The sequence below is a fragment of the Patella vulgata genome, chromosome 3 (assembly GCF_932274485.2).
Source record: "Patella vulgata chromosome 3, xgPatVulg1.2, whole genome shotgun sequence".
NCBI lineage: Eukaryota > Metazoa > Mollusca > Gastropoda > Patellidae > Patella > Patella vulgata.
Genome location: NC_065881.2, coordinates 34,830,866 through 34,853,469, shown reverse-complemented (window position 1 = coordinate 34,853,469; position 22,604 = coordinate 34,830,866). Strand labels below are relative to the sequence as shown.

General features: G+C 35.5%; 1 protein-coding gene and 1 long non-coding RNA gene across 2 annotated transcripts; one reads left to right on the top strand and one right to left on the bottom strand.

Annotated features, from left to right (window-relative positions):
* Positions 1 to 3,353: 3,353 nt before the first annotated feature.
* LOC126816736 (uncharacterized) lies at positions 3,354 to 5,290 on the bottom strand. The gene is made up of 2 exons (XR_007678545.2): positions 5,015 to 5,290; positions 3,354 to 4,379 (listed from the first exon to the last, which is right to left on the bottom strand). It is a non-coding gene; the product is annotated as an uncharacterized LOC126816736 (long non-coding RNA).
* Positions 5,291 to 6,005: 715 nt separating this feature from the next.
* Positions 6,006 to 19,350, top strand: LOC126816729 (uncharacterized). The gene is made up of 5 exons (XM_050543480.2): positions 6,006 to 6,117; positions 13,081 to 13,268; positions 16,067 to 16,138; positions 16,268 to 16,378; positions 17,268 to 19,350. Exons 2-5 carry the CDS (start codon positions 13,120 to 13,122, stop codon positions 17,395 to 17,397), a joined length of 462 nt encoding a protein of 153 aa, XP_050399437.1. The 5' UTR covers positions 6,006 to 6,117; positions 13,081 to 13,119; the 3' UTR covers positions 17,398 to 19,350.
* Positions 19,351 to 22,604: the final 3,254 nt, after the last annotated feature.

Below are 22,604 nucleotides of genomic sequence, written 5' to 3'. Positions count from 1 at the left end.
GGTTTGTTTCCAATAAACTGAAGTTATGAACAATTTATTGTTTCTTCGGACAGTGACATCTAAAAAGGGGAGGCTGTTGTCTTTTTCTGCTTCCATGGTGAACTTAATTTCATTGTGATGTGTTTTGAGGAGGTCTAGTAAGGAGGGGAGGTTCTGGCCAAGTCAGCCGACAACATGGCAGGGGACGATTTCACATTGATGTTATTACAAAGGTCTTAGGAGTAAAGCATGAATGGGTCAGTAGATTTAGTTAGTGGTGATATAATGTAGAAAGGTATTGGTCGGTTTTATACATATATCCTGGCTTTGGGTGTGTTTTGATGGGAAATGGGGTGTTGCAGGTGTTTGGTTTGATGCGCAGAAATGGGGGATGGGGGAGAGAGAGACTCTACCTCCTGGTGCTACCTGGCGTAGTCTCTTCTCAATACTGATGATATAATCATCATGGTTCTTAGGAATGGTTGTGAATACCGTCTTGAGTTCGCGTGAACGTAGACAGTTTGGCACTAGCTTCAATCTGTAGCGAAGAAAGTTATATGTATCAGAGGGTGGATAATATGAACATATACTGTTTTTCATCCTTAATGAAGACGAGCGAATCCTTACCGAAACGTTGTCAGAAATAAACCTCTTAGTAACCTGTGTTCCATATAATTGTGTCATGTGTTAAAATGTTTATTCTGTCTGAAATATGGTCGGTGGTTGGAGGGCGAAAGCTGGGGCAAAGTCCAAGGTTAAGGGGGCAAAGGCACGAGCTTCAACTAGGGGAAGGTGAGGCGGGGCTCCCCAAGACTTGCGAACCGCCACTCACGAGAGCCAAAGTAGGTGGTGCTTACTGGAGGTATGGGGGACCTGCCCAAGAACATTTTGAAAAATAGACTGCCGGAAATGCTGTCTCACTGTACTGAGTCAGGCACCGATCGTTGAGATAAATAGAGCTGACTAGATACCGTCCGTCGCCTGATCACTAGTTTATCCGGCCAGAGAAGAAAGTGTTAAACGAACGGACTTGCGAACCTCTACGAAGTCGCCTCATGAGCGCCAAAGAAGCGAGTCGTTACGGAGGGTATTGGGGACCTCCCCTTGAAAATTTTGAAAAAGAGACTACCGGAAGTGTTGTCTGGAAGTATTGAGGCACCGATTGTCGAGATAAATGGAGTTGATCAGATACCGTCTATCACCTGATCACTATAGTTTATCCGACCCCAGAGAGGAAAGTGTCAAACGAACGGACTTGCGAACCTCAACGAAGCCCCCGAAAATCTGAAAAATAGACTGCCGGAAATGCAGTCTGGCAGTATTTCAGACACTGTTGTCGAGATAAATAGAGCTGACCAGATACTGTTTGTCACCAAATCACCAGCGTATCCGAGCAGAGAGGGGGGGGGGGGTGTTAAACGAACGGAGTGAATGTATATTCTCGCCGCCTTGAACCTATACCCAAAAACATCGAGGGTCGTAAAAAGCAATTATCAAGTGGTTCACGTATTATTGTTTATAGTAGGTTTACAGCAGGATGGGCTTGGTAAGAAATCACTCGGGCTCTACAACATGCAACTCTATGACTGAGTGGGAATGTGGGATTTAATTACTGGAGAAGGTATTGATTACCGAAACGTATCACAAATACTTTATTTTTATTTTCTAAAATTGTTGTGGGGTGTGGGGGGGGGGGGGGCAAACAGAGGGCAGACCAGATTTATGGCCAGGGGGCAAGCTCTCCCCCCCCTTGGCGCCGCCTCTGTTCTTATGCTCAGTAAATGGGCTCATCTGGCTTAATCTTTGGAGTAGGGCAATTAAGACGTCTGGCGGGGGTACCGCAACAGAACAAATGTCTGGCGGTTGTCATTCTTGACACATGTGACACATTATGCAACAGGTTTCGAGTGGTTATGAATGAGCTAATCTGGCTTAGCTTTTTGGGGGTGGGGCAATTAGGGATGTCCCCAATGAAAATGTCTGGCGATGGTAATTCTTGATATATAGGGATATGCTCAACATTATGCAACAACTTCCACGCGGTTAATAAATGAGCTATTCTAGGTTAGCTTGTCGGGATGGTGCAATTAGGGACGTCTGGTGGGGGTGCCTCCCCAATGAAGATGGGGAGGGCAATTAGGAGCGTCTTAACAATTAGCATTTTCCATCATCGGAATTTACTCAAATTTGACAATACTGATTTGTTGATCTCAGCATGCCGAAAAATGTGAAGAAAGTGAGAAAAGATGGATTGATACCAAAACCAGATCGCCTGTAACTTGTTTTGCCCAAGGCCGATTTCGATTGAATTTCTTTTCCATTTCCATGGAGTTGTACACAAATAGACCTTCGTGACAATTGGTCAAAAGCTCTAGCTGTATAACGTAAGCGTGAGTTGTGCAATATCCTTTATCAAAAAGCATAAGTCAAGGGCAATAACTCTTTAAGTACTTTTGTGAAACACCCGAAAATCTATCGTGATAATCATTTCCCAAAACTGACCAAAATCATTATATTTGATGAAGGGTCATATCGGTCATGGACAGCTCTAGGATTATTTTTATGAGAATCATCAAAGTTACCAACATTACTCCAGTACTATATTCGTCACAGTTTCGTTTTATAAACCTATAAATTTATGGGAGTGGGTAAATTCAATTTAAATGAATAATCACCACGATTACTTACAAAAAAGTTGAAAAGATTCAGGTGTCACGCCCTTTGAACGACTATATTTGATCAGACTAATTGACGTCCATTAAGTCAAAAAGGTACAAAATGATAATGTCCGAATTATAAGTTACTCAATGGACGAATATGAACCAGCACCACTCAAATAACATACCTACCTAAAAAGTTTGGTAATTTCCTCTAAATCTCGAAAATATCTGAATTTGTCCCTTTAAGGTTCTCCACTCGAATAGCGACGATGCACACCATTTGAACAATCGGAATTAGCACCACCCGATCAGTCGCGCATTTGCCCATTTTAAGTGCCACTTCTAGGCCTCATTATTTCCCGACACTCGAACAACTAACTAAAGCAAAATAAAATGAATATGAAGTTTCCACTCTTTTGTCTTCCTCCCCTCACTACACTATTATTATTTAACCCATTCTAATATTATTAGAAAACTGCGTCATATTGCCATATATACATTAACTTTCAGTAATGAATAAACTGAATATTACTTTCATTAACTGGAATTATTTAACCCTTTCTAATATTATTAGAAAACTGCTTCACATTGCCATATAATATACATTAACTTTCAGTAATGAATAAACTGAATATCACTTTCATTCACTGGAATTATTTACTCGGTAACCTTTAATGTCGGTCAAAAAGGAAAAAAAAGAACAACAAGAGATAGAAAACACCAGGAACTATGTATTATCAATAAACAAGCTGTAACGAGTCATCTTTCCCATATTTACAAGTATCAGAGAAACGGCTTCTCTTAATTATAAGTCATTAGTTTTCATTTGCTTTTCACAGAATAAGTGTTGGATTAAAGGGATCAATATGTCAGTTTTAGAATAATACACAGATTAAGAAATAAATAAGTAAATTATTTTTCAGTTTATATCACACTAAATAAATCTAATTAGAGTATGATAATAATAAATATATACACATTTTGCTAAAGTAATCCTTGCTGTCGCCTCTGTTCCATTAAATATCGTAATCTACGTTTACGGAAAGAATCACTTGGTTTTTGGTCATATGACCACAATTGTTCTCGTCTAGGCCTATAAATAGGTACCATTGATCTTTCATCATAATCATCAACATATTCTACACGAACAGGGCGTGGTTGGTGGTAATAAAATCTAGGACGTGCTGGTACAGAAAACCTGTGCGCCATTTCGCGTCTTACAACAGGTTCCGGTGTCCAACTATCTACACTGGGGTATGTCTGGCTATTATCCCTTACAATATCCCTTTGATGCCTTTCATATTCCTTATCTGGATAACTGTAGAAACCATCGGGTACGGGGGGTAATAATGGTTTCACTTTATAATTAATATAAGTAGGGGCTGTCCTATGAGGTCTATTGATATCTGGGGGATACCAGTAACCACCGTCATAAAGTTCTTTACCATAGACATAAGCTGGTACCACGGCGTTGTACGGATCTTGTAGTAATCTAGCATCTTGAGCATCGTAGGTCTTTTTAACAACTAACGGTCTCTTTTTATTATGTGGCAGTACATATTTGATCTTTCTATCGATAGGATGTCTATAACACGCACGAGGCGGATACTCTGCAACCAGTCTTGATCTTTGAACAAATCTAGGAAGGGGTTCATAAACCATGGGAGGGGGTTCAACAACACCAAATCCTCCGACATACATCTTTCAGAATTGGTACTTGAGATTATATTTTTCAGCACCCTGTAAATACACTAAAATTTATTATTATATTATTTTTCTTTGGAATGGAAAGTGTTTAGAAAGAGAACACGGTAAAGCATTTTGCTCAGTGGTCTGCCAAGGGTTCTCAACGCCCACGGACGCTGCCACTTATATTTGGCAGAAGTATAAATCCGAAAAACCGTATAATTAGTAAGAGCCAAGAGGATAATTTGCGCCTCTGCACACCACTGCTCGGGGGCGACTACTGCTAACACACCCTGCCCTCCGTCTTTTCTGTTAAAAGGGCGGTACTTTGGCAATCACTGCTGAGAGTTCAGAGAGTCATTTTCGATTTAAAATGGCTCGCGCAAATAAATTTTTCTTTGAAATCTATGTATATGTGTATCCAAATCATAGGATACACTGGTCGTATTTAAACAGCATATTTAACATCGCTTTATTTATATTGTCCAAATAATGAATTTTAACGTCTATAATGGCAAAAGTTGTATACTCATTAAAAGATGTAAGTGATAAGAGCCACGAAAAGCCCTATCTCCTGTTTTATTTTACTTTCCTCTTAAAATTGTTAGGGCCGGTATGAGCATTATATATTTATTTATATATAGATACTTATTTATTTAGGTCATATTATGTATATATAATTATATTACCTTGTAGCCTTGTTAGGCTGAAGTCCTTGGCAACATCACTTTATAGTATAACTTATCCCATTTTCTCTAAAAAAAATATATATATATATGCGAGTGCCACATTATAACTTTAATAATACCATATTTAAAGTCCACGAAGTAATAAAGAAGAAGATAATCTTAACTTCTGTCTAATCGACAGCAAATGACTTTAAACATTGTCCAATATGGCGAATCTGGGTTTATTTGTCGTCTTAATGTCACTTTGGAGACGTGTTGCCCAGCATGAAGAATTTTTACTATATGAATAAAGCAGCAGAAATATATCAGCCTTTGATTTTAATATTATCGGTAGTAATATACAACTGGATATATCTTTATATTTTATTGTTGTGTTGAATTATTGTGCGAGGACAAGGCCTGTATTCTATAGTAGATAGTATTTTGTTTGTCTTGTTACTTAAACCCATTTTACTTTAATATAGTTCTTAGGGCGCTAAGTTGACAAAGTGGGAGTTGTTGTAAAAGGGACGTTACTAACACTAACACAACGGCTATTCAAAAGCTAATCGTTCATTTCAACCACTTTACAAATTATGCACATTAAATCACGGTGATATATTAGAAGTCTTTTGTAGATATACCAATGACGACGGGTTTAAAGGTTGATTTTGTTTTATGGGTTTTTAGTATTCACAATAATGTACACCATACTACGTTTAGAAAAAATATAAAATAAAAGTACGGTTGACCCAACTATCACACATGACTTTAACGTTCTCATAAACAATACTACTATTTTAAGTATAGAAGATTTTAATAAAAGAAAAGATTCTATTTTTTAAAATCTACATCTATAAATTTAAACTACGATTTTCAGATGCTTTTTTATTATATCAAAATTGTACTATTAGTGTCATTTTTGATCCCTGTTCAAATTTGATAACAAGAGTTATAACACTTTTTTTTAAAGAAAAATATAATTCTATTGTATAAACAGGTATGTGGGAAATTCCGAGCCTCGGTGTTTACAACAACGTGGACTCCCAAAGGATATCGAAAAAACAAACCCTGTCCAGAATATTTATCAGAAACCAAATCGTCCACATCAGTGTTATAGCACAGTATGTATTAACCATGTTTTTTTCTGGATATAATTAGTTTATATTTTAATATATATTAGTATGAAATATGGACCAATTTTCTTCTTTTAAAACCAAATCATGAAATATCTATACACAGCTTAATACCATGTACCCATCGATAGTGTTATAGTAATCTTCAGATCTAATTATGGATATGTCCAATTTTGCTTATGTCTTAACCCTATGCTTCAGATTTCGCTGCAATACAAAACATAATTTGATAACAATCAAGGAACTAAACGTCTTTGATTTATGTCAAAATAAAGTATTGAATTAGTTCGATATGCTGTGTTATTTGATTAGTAATGGGGCAAGCCTAAGGATTAAACGTAAATCGGCTTGTTTACTAATTTTAGATTGTGTTACACAAACGAAACGGGTTACACCTCAACACTAACTGTATGATGATAGATTGAAATCCCACAAAACAGGTCAACATATACATTTAAAAGCCATTAAAAAAAAATATTGGAAGAAATTTAATTTTATTTTGTGACTTTGGCGCTATGTTTCAGATATCTCACCAATTAACATAATTTTACATCAACCATCAACCATTTAAAAGGGTGTATGACTCTATTCTTTGGAACCTTAAAATAGACAGGTTGAAGAAAATTGGTCTAAAAGCACTTATTAATGTAATATGAATGTATATAAAGTGATTTATATTCAATTTTTAAAAAGATTATTGTAATTTCAAGTCAATTATGTTCGGTGAAATACATGAACAGTCCAAATTGAACGACAGTAATTTACGCCTGCCAAGGCCATTCCACACTTTTTCTTTTATTATTATTTTGTCGTTTGTAAACCAGTCATTACTAATTACACTCGCATTGTCCATCTTAACGACATTGGGTTAGCCGAGTTAGCTTCTATTGTCAAATCTGTACTTTAACTTAATCTTTATGGACATACTCGACCACCTTACGATTGCAAACCAAGAGCTGATACAAGAAATAATTTATTATCGTTCTCATACCCGCATTTTCAACTTCCATCACATATGAGATTTTCGCCGAAAGATACTAGATCAACTGACGACTTCAAACCAAAATATGATTCAAGGAGTAAAGTATCATCGTTCTCATATCCACCTTTTACACTTCCTCCACCAAATTACCAAGACATGAGATGTCCACCCCCAACTGCTGTTTTTAAGCTACCATCGGATTATTCATTTCAATCTCGACATAAACCGTCAAACTATTCAAGAAAACAATTTAAAAACATTGGTCCTGGACTCTTAGTATATGACAAGATTGTTAAGTGCTTTTGCAGTTCTATTTGTTAGACCTTATTACTAACTTTTATTGTATTGTAGGATTTACGCACTGTGTATATCAGTGCTATATTCTGATTCTTTATATTTCATTTGGTTGTGCACGTAACAGTCATTTTATTTTATTTAAGTGAGAATTTTTCTCAGCTTACGCACTCGCTATAAATACATTATAGATTTGACCAGTGCGTTTGTTGATAATTAATTGTAATTTGTTTAGTGGTGTTTGTTTTCAATATCGGTATGTTTAATTTTCTGACCAAGAAAGGTCTTCACATAGGACATTTAAATGTTTGTCATTTTATACACAAAACAGTGGAACTCAAATTACTTCTTGAAGACTTTGATATTTTGGGTTTCACTGAAACACATTTATCAGAATCTGTAAATGATGGTTCTATTATTTTTCCTGGTTTTCATTCACCATTTAGACGAGATAATGGTACATTTAGTTCTTCTGGTACACTGTTATATGTAAGACAATCTATTAATTGTAAAAGGAGAACTGATTTGGAACGCAATACTCTTGAAATCATTTGAACTGAAATTACTATAAAAAAGACATCACCTATTTTAATATGTTGTTTATACATATAATTTGGTATCTAATGTTAAATGGCATGATGAATTTAAATTAATGATTGATTCTGCATGGAATCAAGGACGTGAACTTATCATTTTGGTGACATAAATATCGATCTGTTAGACAGCAAAAATTCTTATTTGACGGATTCACTTAATTTTTACAATTTAATTCAAATCATTTCTTCTCCAACCCGTGTTACAAATTCTGCGTTAATTGATCATGTCATTGTATCTGCCCCAAACCATAAAATTGAAACTAAAGTACCATGTTATTCTATATCAGACCACTTTCCAACTTGTTTTACATGGTCCAAAAGAGGAGTAAAGATCCCCAAAAACAAAACATTTATATGTTACATACAGATCATTTCAAAATTTTGTTGAAGATGATTACATGCATGACTTACGCTTAATTAACTTGGAAAATATTTATCTGATAAATAACCCAACATATACCCTTCAAATTTGGTATGAATTTGTAACTCCAATTGATCACCATACTCCTATCAGAACCAGGCGTGTTAAGACTGCTATCAAACCCCAATGGCTCTCTAGTGAAATTTTAGATTTAATACGACAGCTTGATCTCCACAGAAGTAAGAAAAACGACACCGAATACAAAAATGTCCAAATCGTTTAAAAACAATGATTCGTCAGTCTAAATCAAAGTACCTCCAGGATCTGGTCTGAGATAACAAAAATTCTGAACAAATATGGTATGCATTAAATTCAGCAGCTACCAAAAGTAACATCAGTCCCCACATACCACTGGATAGCAATATAGTTAAAGCTGAACTCCGATTACAAAACTACAGAAATAATTAAATAAAAAAAAGGTAACGCCCAAAACAACCGCCATACTTGTTTTCAATTTGCAGAACTAACATGGCGATCGCTTTGGGCGGACAAACACACAGACAGGTCACGCCCACTTCCAGTATATACTGTGTCAAGCGAAGTGTCCACATCCGGTTTGTTACTCAACTACCAATTACCTCCTGACTGATTGATGTTTTTTCCACTATCAGCTCACAGAAAATATTATTGCTACACAATTATTATGTCTGATCAGGTAAATATTATTTTACTAATTAGACGAAATAAGTCAACCGCGATGTACTTTTGCTCTAAAAATAACAGAAAAAACTGCTTTACCCCAAACAATACAAATCTATCAGCACCAACCAATATTTTTCTTTTTTCGTGAAATGTTTTGCACAACAGATTGGAAACACCAAATACTTTTCTGCGTCATAAAGTCTAGTATTATCGTTGTTAGATCAACTACAAATACGCTCATCAGTTGTACGATGAGATTGTTATGATAACAGATTAGCCGATCAAAAACTTGTATCTAAAAGGTAAAACATATGGAAGGGTATCGCTGCCAATATTAAATGTCTTTTCGATTGAATACATGTAAAAGGTACAATGTAGAAAGTCCCAATACCGGTAATGATTAAGTCAAAATTCCTCTTAAGGCAAAAGTTAAATGTAAAACGTGAAATGTGATGTATAAAATATGACAAATGTTTTATTGGAAAATGCTGGGGGTTTTTTTTACGTGTCAACATTTTACATTGCACTCATTACATTTTACATTTGCGCTCTGCCGCATCTAATTTGTTCTTCACGCTTTCTACATAGCATCTTTTGCACATCATTATCTTTGATATTCAAATGTAGGATATCACGTGACTTATTAACTTATACGGAAACGACACCGAGAGCAACCTGATTCCTTATAAGCTGGCACACTATAATCCAGTACACTATAAGAGGAAATCAACCTGGCACACTATATACTTGTCTACGATTATCACCCTTGGTGGAAGTGGACGTAAAACTCCAGGAACGAATGAAGCACACTATAAGAATTTTATATAACATTGACAAACGATCTAATTTGGATGGTACTAAACTCTATTACCATGATTATAAAGGGAGGGGGGGGGGTATGTAATACGGGTCTTAATACGAAATTCCAGAGATCATGTTACATATCAGTAAAATGCACGTTCATTTCTCTTTGTAAATGTTTAAAGATTTTGCTGGCAAAGATCATTTGGATGGTACTAACCTATATTAAGTGAGTTTGTGTGCGTTTGGTGGCGGCGGAGGGGGGGGGGCAATATTAAAATACGGGTCTTAATACGAAATTCCAAATACCATGTTACCTATAACTGAAAAGCACGTTCATTCCTTGTCATTTATGTAAATAATTTTCTGGCACATTCATATTTGCATACCTTGATAAACCTGGGGCATGGATGGCCGAATGGTTAGCGCGTGCGCGTTGTGTCATAAAGTCTGTGATTGAGTCAACTGGCGTGTTTTCAAATCCCCTGTTGTGCGTGACAACGAGTAGGATCGCCTGTCCATCCTCGTGGGTTTTCTCCGGGTCCCCGGTTTCCTCCCACAGCTAAAGACCCCTACGCGCAAGAGCGTTATTGAAATAAAATTGAACCATATGTTATTCCCGGAGTGACCTAGTTTGTGTCGAGTGGGCGTTAAACCCTCTCTCTCTCTCTCTCTCTCTCTCTCTCTCTCTCACTCCCGCCCCCCTTGGTAGGGGTGGGGGGTGGAAGGCCGAATAGCCGATAAAGGATTAGTAATGTCCCTTTATTGTAATGCCCAGAAAAATATAAGTTGTGTCCCTTCATCGCCATTATAACAACAATTGAAAGTGAAAACATACTTATTTGATGGAGAGCACTGCAGCGTTATTGCTGCTTTGGATATATTTTGGAACAATAATACTACAACTAGACTTTATGACGTAGAAAATTATTTGGTGTTTCTACTCTGTTGTGAAAAACATTTCAAGAAATAAGAAAAAATTGGTTGATGCTGATAGATTTGTTATTGTTTAGAGTAAGCCAGTTTTTCTGTTATTTTTAGAGCAAAAGTGCATCGCGGTTGACTTATTTCGTCTAATTAGTAAAATAATATGTACCTGATCAAACATAATAATTGTGTAGCAATAATATTTTCTGTGTGCTGATAGTGAAAAAAACATCAATTAGTCAGGAAGTAATTGGTAGTTGACTAGCAAACCGGATGTGGACACTTCGATTGACACAGTATATACTGGAAGTGGACGTGGCCTGTCTGTGTGTTTGTCCGCCCAAAGCGATCGTCATGTTAGTTCTACAAATTGAAAACAAGTATGGCGGTTGTTTTGGGCGTTACCATTTTTTATTTAATTATTTCTGTAGTTTTGTAATGTACATTATTACTATTATTTAAAACCTATGTAAACTCTAAAGTACCTGATGGCTATCTTTCCAAATTCCGTTTATGAAAATAACTGATGTGGTTAATTCTCAACAAAAAATTAGATGTTTCCAAGGTAGTCGGTCTTGATTCAATCAATCAATTTCTTCTCCTCGGTAAAAATACTGGGTGTTTTTCTCAATCATAAACTTGGAAAGATCATATCGAGTATATCTCTAAACAATATTAAGCCAGAAAGTTTTTCAGCTCCGTCAAATTAAAAAAAATATCTTCTAGCTCCGTTCCGAATCATTTTCTATAATGCCCACTTTCAACCACATATAGATTATTGTTCCTTAGTATGCGACCGTTGTGACGCTAAATCTCTTGACCGTCTTTCTCGACAGCAAATAATGGCCTTAAAATCAATCTTAGATGTAAAACATACTTCAAACGTTTACATTCGACTTGACAGATTGGGAATTCTGACAATAGTAAATCGACATATCTCTAACCAATGTATGTTTATGTATAAAATTCTGCTAAAACAATGCCCTGATTACTTATTAATTGACCTCTTACATTATTATCAAACTCCTTATAGCCATCTTACAATAAACTTACTATTCTCAAGCCAAATATTAATATAGTTAAAAGTGGTATACGCTTTAAAGGACCCAAACTATGGAATTCTTTGCTGCCCTCTTTAAAAACTTTAAATAACTTCTATCTTTTCAGGAAAAAATTTCTCCTTTACCTCAAATCTACTCCAAATACATTATCCTACCCCCCCCCCCCGATATTTCTTATTACATGTATATGTATTCTGTATATCTCCATATATAAGCGTTTACATATTGTATATTTGTTAATACATGTTATATCTATGTATCCAGACTTTCTGTTTTATGAACTCGCATATTTATATACTTAAATTAAAGGGACTATCCCGATTTGAACAGAGTCTCAAAAATAAAAGTCTGAGTACGTTTGAAATTTAAGCGCCAAAATATAGAGGGATGGTGTGTTTACCTTGTCTCAAAAAATCAGCTCACAATATTTAGTGGTTTAGACGTGAACGTCATAAATGCTTATCCGGACACGTAACCCTTTCAAGATTTCTGGTCATTTTTTCGTTGGGTGACCTGATAATCGATTCCCATTTCTTTAGAGGTCTATACAATGAATGACCCATGTGCTGTACTTTATAACGAAAGGTAAATTTCACCTACACATTATTTTTATAAAGTAAAAGTCTGGTTTATCCATAAGCCGTATAATACAGTTTGGTACACCGGTCTCCATTTCCAGATGAAGACCGACAGGTTTAAGTTGTTTGAAAACATATCACAAATATTGAGTTAGTTGCTCAGCCCTTTGGTAGAGGATTTTAAGGGATTTTAACACAAAATTAAGCAGTTTTATTCTCCAACATATTATCGGGATTGGCCCTTTAATCTTTTAACTGATTTGTATATATTTTATCCTCTATTTTAAATTATTGTGACGTGTTATTTAATGTATCTTTTGTATTATATTTTCTATGAAGGGCAGGATGTAAGATAGCCTGTATAGCCTAATCTTCAACCCTTTTTAAATAGAGTCATTATTATTATTATTATTATTATTACGTTTTAAAGGATATGTTTGTCTTCGTTCATTACAAATGGTATGTTGATTTTAAAATGCTCACTGTGTCTTAAATATTGGATATTAGGATCCCACATTTTCACGGCAAGATAATAACATCAATATTGATTGAAATCGACCAATATTTAATTCTAATTTCGAATATTATGGAAAATATTATGTCAGAGGTTTAGCTCCTTTAATATTATTCTATAACTGTTTCCCCGCAGACTGATAACAAAAGATTAAACTTGGAAAGAAAACCTGACATGATACGTTTTGATGTAAAGAGATATGAAGATAATCAACATTCGTGGCAACAAGCGGTGTTGTTAGATCAACTACAAATACGCTCATCAGTTGTACGATCAGATTGTTATGATAAAAGATTAGCCGATCAAAAACTTGTATCTAAAAGGTAAAACATATGGAAGGCAGGGGCGGATTGGGGCCGGGAACCGGCCCGGGCTCCCGTGTCGGAGCGGCCAAAAATGAACCCCAAATATGCGATTTGGTGGCATATCTGATTATAATCTCTGTCAAATAATATAACGAGTTAATAAAAAGTCAAGGAATGTTTAACACCAGCCCCAGGAAATCGTCTCGCACTCATATTCAGCCAGCAGACCAGCTATCATCAAATTTTGCTGAGTTACGAACCATCGGCAGACGTATCTGGCGTATCCCCACAAACAGGGTGCAGATGACTTAATAATTAGTAAATTTGCGGGCGACAGTGTCGGGTGAATCCGATAAAATTTTCGGATGAAATTCGGAATCCCCATTGCAGGATTCCGAATTCCCGCCCACACCCAGCACACCCGGCCCAGAAAGTCTATTATACCAGCCCATTCCAGACTCCAGTGATGGCGTGGCGGCCCGTTAAAGCCACCGGCCACATACAACATGATCATCATCGCTCCATGGCCGGTCCAATACATGCCCCCCCCCCCCTTATATAATGTTTTTTAGACGGATTGGACACAAACATTTTTTTTTCCTTTTTTTCTCCGACCAGCCCCTTCGGGCGATCGCCCGATGGCCCAATCCGCCCCTGATGGAAGGGTATCGCTGCTAATATTAAATGTCTTTTCGATTGAATACATGTTAAAAGTACAATGTACAAAGTCCTAATACCGGTAATGATTAAGTCAAAATACCTCTGAAGGTAAAAGTTAAATGTGATGTATCAAATATGACAAATGTTCTATTGGAAAATGCTGGAGGGGGGGGGGGGGGTGCTTCGTGTCAACATTTTACATTTCACTCATTACATTTTACATTTGCGCTCTGCCGCATCTAATTTGTCCTTCACGCTTTCTACATAGCATCTTTCGCACATAATTATCTTTGATATGCAAATGTAGGATATCACGTGACTTATTAACATATACGGAAACGACAACGAGATCAACCTGACTCACTATAAGCCGACACACTATAATCCAGTACACTATAAGAGGAAATCAACCTGGCTCACTATATACTTGTCTACGATTATCACCCTTGGTGGAAGTGGACGAAAAACTCCTGGAACGAATGAAGCACACTACAAGTACTTAACATAACATTGACAAACGATCAAATTTGGATGGTACTAACTCTATTACCATTATTACAAAGGGAGCTTGTGTGTGTGTGTGGGGGGGGGGGGGTATGCAATACTGGTCTTAATACGAAATTCCAGATATCATGTTACATATCAGTAAAAAGCATGTTCATTTCTCTTTGTAAAAATGTAAACATTTTGCTAGCAAAGATCATTTGGATGGTACTAACCTCTATTAAGTGAGTGTGTGTGCGTTGGATGGGGGAGAATTCAATATTTAAATACGAAATTTCAAATATCATGTTACCTATAACTGAAAGGCGCGTTTATTGCCTTTTCAAATATGTAAATAATTTTCTGGCACATTCATATTTGCATACCTTGATAAACCAGGCGCTTGGATGACCGATTGGTTACCGCGTGTGCGTTGTATCATAAGGTCCGTGATTAAGTCAACCGGCGTGGTTTCAATTCCCCTCTTGTGCGTGACAAGCAGTAGGGTCGCATGTCCATCCTCGTGGGTTTTCTCTGGGTCCTCCGGTTTCCTCCCAAGCGCATTATTGAAATACATTTGAACCATATTTTAGTCCCGAAATGACCTAGTTTGTGTCGTGTGGGCGTTAACCCCCCCTCTCTCTCTCTCTCTCTCTCTCTCTTGATGGGGGGTGAATTGCCAAATGATATACGTCGAGTGGCAAGGAACTCTACTAAATGACGGGGGTAGGGGTATTTCAAGTAAAAATATGGGTCTCAATACGAAATTCCAGATATCATGTTACGTATCATTGAAAAACTCGTTCATTGCTCTTTTCAAATATGCAAATATTCTGGAACATTCATACTTTCATAACTTGGGGCGGAGGAAGCGCGGGGTGGGGGTGTGGACAAAAGACGCGATGTTTAATCCGAAATTATATATATATTATATATATATATATATATTATATATATATATATATATATATATATATATATATATATATATACTAAAAGATGTATAGTCATTCCTCTCTTTTTTTAATGGATCAAAGTTAATTAGCCCGTAAAACTCTATTTAGAAATGTCAAAATACGAGTCTTGCTACGAAATTCCAGTTATCGTGTTATACATCACTGGAAAGTATGTTTCTATGGTTCTTTGAATCTATCATTTATTTCCTGGCACATTCATGATTGCGTACTTTCAAATAGTAACCTAATTGTTAAAAATAGACTATACTTTCAAATTATCTTATAAGCCATACCAATTACGCGATTTCATTGCAGTCACGGTCGTCCAACGAATTTCTTATACTGTGCCAGCTCGATTTCATCTTATCATGTGAATACCTTATAGTATGCTGGCTTATAGTATACCAGGTTGATCTCGGTGTCTTTTACGTATTAATAAGTCACGTGATACCCTACATTTGCATAATATCAAAGATCATTACCGGTATTAGGACTTAGTACATTGTACCTTTTATATATAATCAATCGAAAAGACATTTTAGCTGAGTATTTAACATTGGCAGCGATACCCTACCATAAAAAAACAAGGGATCCGTGGGATGACTATATTTTAAATCAATGAAAACATTTTACTCAAAACGTATCAGCGTAAATTTTGTTTGGTTGAATTAAATGAAGCTGATTGAATAACATTTTGAATTAATTTTTTTTTTTCAGATGGAATGTCGTGCAATCAGTAAAACCCTTAGAACTGATAGAAAAACTAAGAAATAACACGTTCCTTGTTTGGTAAGATAAATTTCCTTTTTATTAAATGACTACAAAAAGAAATGTTTATTATTTTATTGTAATTGTTATACAGTATACAGTGTAATGTAATTTCACCTTTCTGATCTGACCATTTACTTTATATGAAAGGAATCGTCCATGTCCAGGTTATGTTGGTTTTATACCTCGTGTGCCACCGGCAATCAAGATCAAGAACAGAGAGAACTTGGCGATGATGAGTACCATGAAAGCTACATACAGGTTATTTTATATATTTCATTATAATATCATTACATTTGGAAATTATCCACTATAAAACTTTGAAGATATCGCTGGAAACAAAATTTACTTTATTTGGTATTCAATCACCTATCTGTACAATTTATGAGAAAATAAATTTTGTAATTCATTAGAAACTAATCTTACTTAGCTTTTGGATTAATAGTTGAATGATTTTTGTGTTTTCTTGTTCATAAAGTTTTAATTCATTTTTAGTAATAATGATTACTATTTATTGAGCGCCAAATCCATTCATGCAACGCAGACAGAGTATACAATTATTATTCCGGACCATATCTCTGAAACAATTAAAAGCATATTTTGGAACCTTTGTGCACATATCAAACTGATATTGAAAAAATAAATGTGTTGTTAATTAACATGTTTCGATGAATAATATCTATATGATAATTTATCAACCAATTACCGTAGCTTAGCTGGCCACATCAGTTCGGGTGTCATTGAGGCAAGTCGCGTTGTACGTGACAAGGAGTAGGGTTTTCTCCGGGACCTCTCACTCGTAAAGACCCAAACGCAGAAGAGAAGCATTGGAATAAAATTGAACCTATGTTAGTCCCGAAATGACCCAGTTTGTGTCGGAGAGGAGTTTAAATCCAATTTATCTCTCTCCAAATCAGATGATCTATCTTCCCTGTTCAATGATTTCTAAACAATTATAAAAGTACGCTACTAGTATTTGGTTGTTGATTACCAATAACATATCCTTGTACTTTCCAAACCATGACCGGATCATCTTCTTTTACGTTGTCATGACGGACAATATGTGTTATCTATTACTGTTTAAAATATATAATCTGTTCTCAATCTGTTTACTCTATTTGAATCATATTTTATATGCTTGTCATTTCAGAACGATACCAGGATATGAATACATAGATCCAACCAATTTTAGACAGGGTGCCTTTTCTAAAACTGTAACCTTAACATACCCATTTAACCCTTACAACAAAATCAGTGATACCAAGTTAATTGAAGACTAATTCATCTTCAAAGATCATCCCGAAGTATTACAGTTACAGCCCTAACAAATTATATTATTTTTAAGTAAAATCTATACCAAAGTATACACAAAAGCCTTAATTCTTAAAACGATATTTCCATTTATTTATGTATAATTCCGGAGCTATTTCAATCTCCAATTTAACATGTTCTACTAAAAAGCTTTCGTACTTATTAATATCGAGTATTTCGTTTCGTAGTTTAGCCCGATATATACATAGAACTTAATTAAAGTAATTACATGATTAATGAAGATCTATTCAGTATTTATATAATCTGGTTTGTTAGTTAGACCAAGATGTTTGATATGTGTTTTTATATTTATCTTTATATTGCCACGATCTAAAATACTATGAAAATGATTCCATATTATTTGTGAAAATGGGCAGATTTTTAAATTTTGAATAATTTATCATTTGTGGATATAATCCTATGGGGATATTTGTATTCAAAGCTCCTCAGTTTTGTACTAAGACATACAGTGTTCATTATTTTAAATGTATTTTCTACGTCTAGATCGCTTAACTCTGTATCTAGAATGTGTCCCCACTCTTCGATGGCTTTTGGCCTGCTGAACTTTATCCGTCTATCATAAATATCTTTTGAATCTACGGTGTGAAAATCGGTATTATATATTTTGTAAAAATGCGTATTTTATATCTTCCAAATGAGTTATATTACAATTGAAATTTGTATGTATTGCACTTTCAACTTCGTTCGATTCCGGTACATACCTCAAGATACATTTTCCTATTCCATTTAAGATATATTTATGTTTTTCTAAATATTGATTATCGATCTTTTTTACTTTATCAAAATATTCACTAACGAACCGAATATTATTGTTAAAAGGAACTTTTAAAAATATGATTTTATTATTAGTCTTTATATTTGTATTATTCCAAATAATTTGATTTTCAGCTTGAGCAATGTTCTTTATATGCGTTGTGTAAATTTTATACCAGTTTGTATGGAGGTTTATATAAAGGAGAATGTTTAAATTTAGCTTTTCTGGAAAGTTGTAAGCAGGTAATAAATTTCCACCATATTCAGCCATAATGAATTCATATGGTATGAGCCATGTTTGGACGGGTGACTGGTATATTTTTCTAACCCTAAAAATGCTATTACATATTAGAAATTCTTTTAAGTCAATCATTTTTAATCCGCAATTTTTATTGTTCTGTATAAGAATATGTCGCTGTATTCTATCAGGCCCGTTCCATATACATTTGTAAAATATTGAATTTAGTTTTTGAATAGTAGAATCGGACATTGGATTAACAGTTGCCGGGTGACGAATTTTTTAAATACAAATTTTTTAAATTATTTGTATTTTTCCAATTAAAGATAATTTATGTTTATCCCATACTTTTAATATTTGTTCTATTTCAGTTATTTTATTTGTAAAATTTAATTCATAGGTAATATGAGTGTCTTTTTGAAAAATGTATCCCGTTCCATATACATTTGTAAAATATTGAATTTAGTTTTTGAATAGTAGAATCGGACATTGGATTAACAGTTGCCGGGTGACGAATTTTTTAAATACAAATTTTTTAAATTATTTGTATTTTTCCAATTAAAGATAATTTATGTTTATCCCATACTTTTAATATTTGTTCTATTTCAGTTATTTTATTTGTAAAATTTAATTCATAGGTAATATGAGTGTCTTTTTGAAAAATGTATCCCGAGAATTTGTTTGAATTTTTTGCATAAAACTATACCGGTTGACTTAATTTTTGCATTAAATTCGTATCACAGCTATTTAAATCTATCGCCTCTTTTTTTATTAACTTTAATTATAAGTCCCGAAACTAAACCAAAAAGTCTCAATATCTAAAACAAATGTCGTGCAGAGCTAACATCTTTTAATAATGACTTTTATGGATTTAAGACCAAATTTTATTCCATTTATATGAACTTATGTCACTGGAAAGATTATGTTTTGTTTGTTTTTTTGCGGGGCGGGGGGGGGGGGGTAGGTAGTGTTTCATTTCTATAGACTAAATTAATTAAGAAAAGATTATCGTTTCTCTTATTGTTAAATAATTGTGGTGGGAATAAACCATACAAAAATACTGTTTGATTTTTCCTTCTGGTTTGAAGTTTGTTCCCGTCATCAGAGTATTCGCCTTGAGAAATTGCTGCGGAAACTCAAATACGAACTATCTTTGTGTTTTTTTCGATTTCCTATTTGCATTTTTTAATTTTGAAATATAATTTCTAATTTCTATTTTTAATTTTGTAAAATTTTTACTTTTATTTTGAATTTCCAATTGTAATTTCTAATTTTGTTAATCTGATTAAAATACAGATCTATATACTAAACAACAACAAAAAACTGTCAGTACAATTTCAAAATCAGAGAGGCACTTTAATCAAATCATTCTAGAAAACGACTCCTTAAAAAGATCAAATCAATTTTTTGTGAACAGTATGTTGACACATTAGTGATTAATTCTTCACAATTCTAAGACATTACGAGAAGGTTTAGAGTCTGTCTGTACACGGTCTATACATCAGTATCTGGCGTGTCCACCGCGAGTGTCAATAACAGCAGCGCAGCGTCTGTACATGGAGTGAACCGGACGATTGATAAACGCCATTGGCACCTGGAACCACTCTCTCAGAAATGTCTGGCACAATCTATGGGCTGTGTTTGGTCTCGGTACGAGGTTATTAAGTCTCCTCTGAATTTCATCCCAAAGATGTTCAATCGGGTTTAAGTCCGGACTAAGGGCTGGTCGGTGCATAACGTTGACACTGTTCTGCTGTAGAAACTCCCGAGTAACTCTGGCGGTGTGGGCACGGGCTTTGTCATGCTGGAAAACGTTTGTTTCGATGACGTGCGAAATGTGGTATGACGTGGGTTCTGAGAGCTTGATCGATGTAGCGCATTGATGTGATGCCGGCTCCTCTCCTTGGACCAAGATTTTGGAACACCGCAGGACCCACTCTCTCGTTCAGGCCGATTCCACCCCAAACCATTATGCTTGGACCTCCCCAAGGGTCTCGTTCCATGACACATCGGTCAGAATAACGCTGGCCATGTCAACGCCATATTCTGGTCCTGTCATCTGCGATTGATACGCAATACCGACTCTCCTCATATGTGAACAGAACGGTTCTCCATCGGCGGGACGATTTACCCAATACTACACAATACTACCCAATACTACCCAATACCACCCGAATACAACTCCAATATCACCACATACTACCTAATACTACAACATAATGGTGCAAAATGAGCATATTACTTGATTTTATTCAAAAATAGTGAGATATATCGTGAGAAATATACTTCAAATGTGATTACCGATGTCTGGCTTTTCCATCCAATATTACACGTTAAAAGCTTATAAATATATAACATAACATAACATAAAATAAAAGTTTTAAAAGAAAATTAACAAAGATTTAAAAATGGATTAAAGTAAAACCAGTTTTTAAAATAAAAACCAAACATCCAAATAAAAGAGTATTTAGAGGTTGATTTAAAATTGTTCATTTAACGGTCTCGTGGCCTACTCAAAAGTCTTCTTATACTATATTTCTTCACGCGGTCCTGTAAAAAATCATTTGGGTATAATATGTCAGGAAAGCACACGAATTTATCTTTATATCTGTCTTTTAATGACTTATTAACGCGTTTTCTTTGTCTTAAATTATTCCGGTTCCAAACTAGGCGCCTTTGAGAAATCTCGTCTTGTCAAAATTTCACCAATTCTTAGAATATTGTCACTTTTGAACAAAAAATTCTAATTATTCTAATATATCCACAGGTGACGATGTCGCGGCGATTTCATTACCACCTAAATGAATAGACACGGTCTCCAGTTTCCCCCACTGCTAAAGACCTCTATACGCGCAAGCGAATTATTGAAATATAGACCCGAAATGACCTAGTTTGTATCGAGTGGACGTTAAACCTCACCCCTCTAACGGGGTTAAGATTGTTGATTGGGTAATCAAGTTCTGGTTTATTTATATTGTCAAAGAAACCGACAGGACAGAGCTGTAACAGGCCGCAAATGATAGATTTGATGAACTGAGAAGTGTCGCTTTGAGCATTACACACTTGAACGAAAGAAGTGCAATGTTGTTAATTTTAAAATAAAATATTGTGCAGTAAGTAAATATGACTCTTAATATTATTAGATCTTTACAACCGGATTTGGGTTGATGGGAATTTCCCTCCTTCGTGGCATGAAGCCACTATAATTCCCATCCCAAAACCGGGTAAAGATCCTACGAATCCTACCAATTATTGTCCGATCGCTTTAACTAGCTGCATTTGCAAAACCATGGAGAGATTGATCAATCGAAGGCTTGTTTGGTACCTTGAGTCCAACAACCTCATTACAGATCTTCAATGTGGATTTCGGTCCCAAAGGAGCACTCTTGATCATCTCGTTAGATTTGAAACGTTTGTCAGGGATGCTTTCATCTAGAAACAACATTTAGTTGCTATATTTTTTGATCTGGAGAAAGCTTATGATACCACATGGAAATATGGTATCATGCGCGACCTGCATAACCTCGGTCTGCGGGGTCGCTTACCTATCTTCATTAAAAACTTCTTAGAAGATATGTCGTTTAAGGTACGCTTGGGATCAATATTCTCTGACCCATTTCCCCAGGAAATGGGAGTTCCCCAGGGAAGTATTTTATCTCCCACACTGTTTGCAATCACAATAAATTCAATACCGACGTGCCTTAAACGTGGGGTCGACGGCTCTCTTTATGTTGATGACTTTCAGATGTGTTACGGATCGACAAGTATGCAGACAATCGAACGTCAGTTGCAGCTTTGTCTGAATTCTATTCAACGATGGGCAACTGACAATGGGTTTCGATTTTCGAAATCCAAGACTGTGTGCATGCACTTCTGTCAAAGAAGAGGTTTAAATCCTGATCCGGAACTTACACTGGATGGTAGTCCCATTCCAGTTGTAGATGAAACGAAATTCTTGGGTTTGATATTTGATAAGAAATTATCATTTATTCCTCATATTAAAACCCTCAAGAAGAAATGTCTGAAAGCCCTCAATATATTGAGAGTCCTATCAAACACTGACTGGGGAGCAGACCGTAAGGTCTTGCTCAGATTATATCGAGCACTGATAAGATCAAAACTCGATTATGGGTGTATTGTGTATGGGTCTGCCCGCGAGGCTTA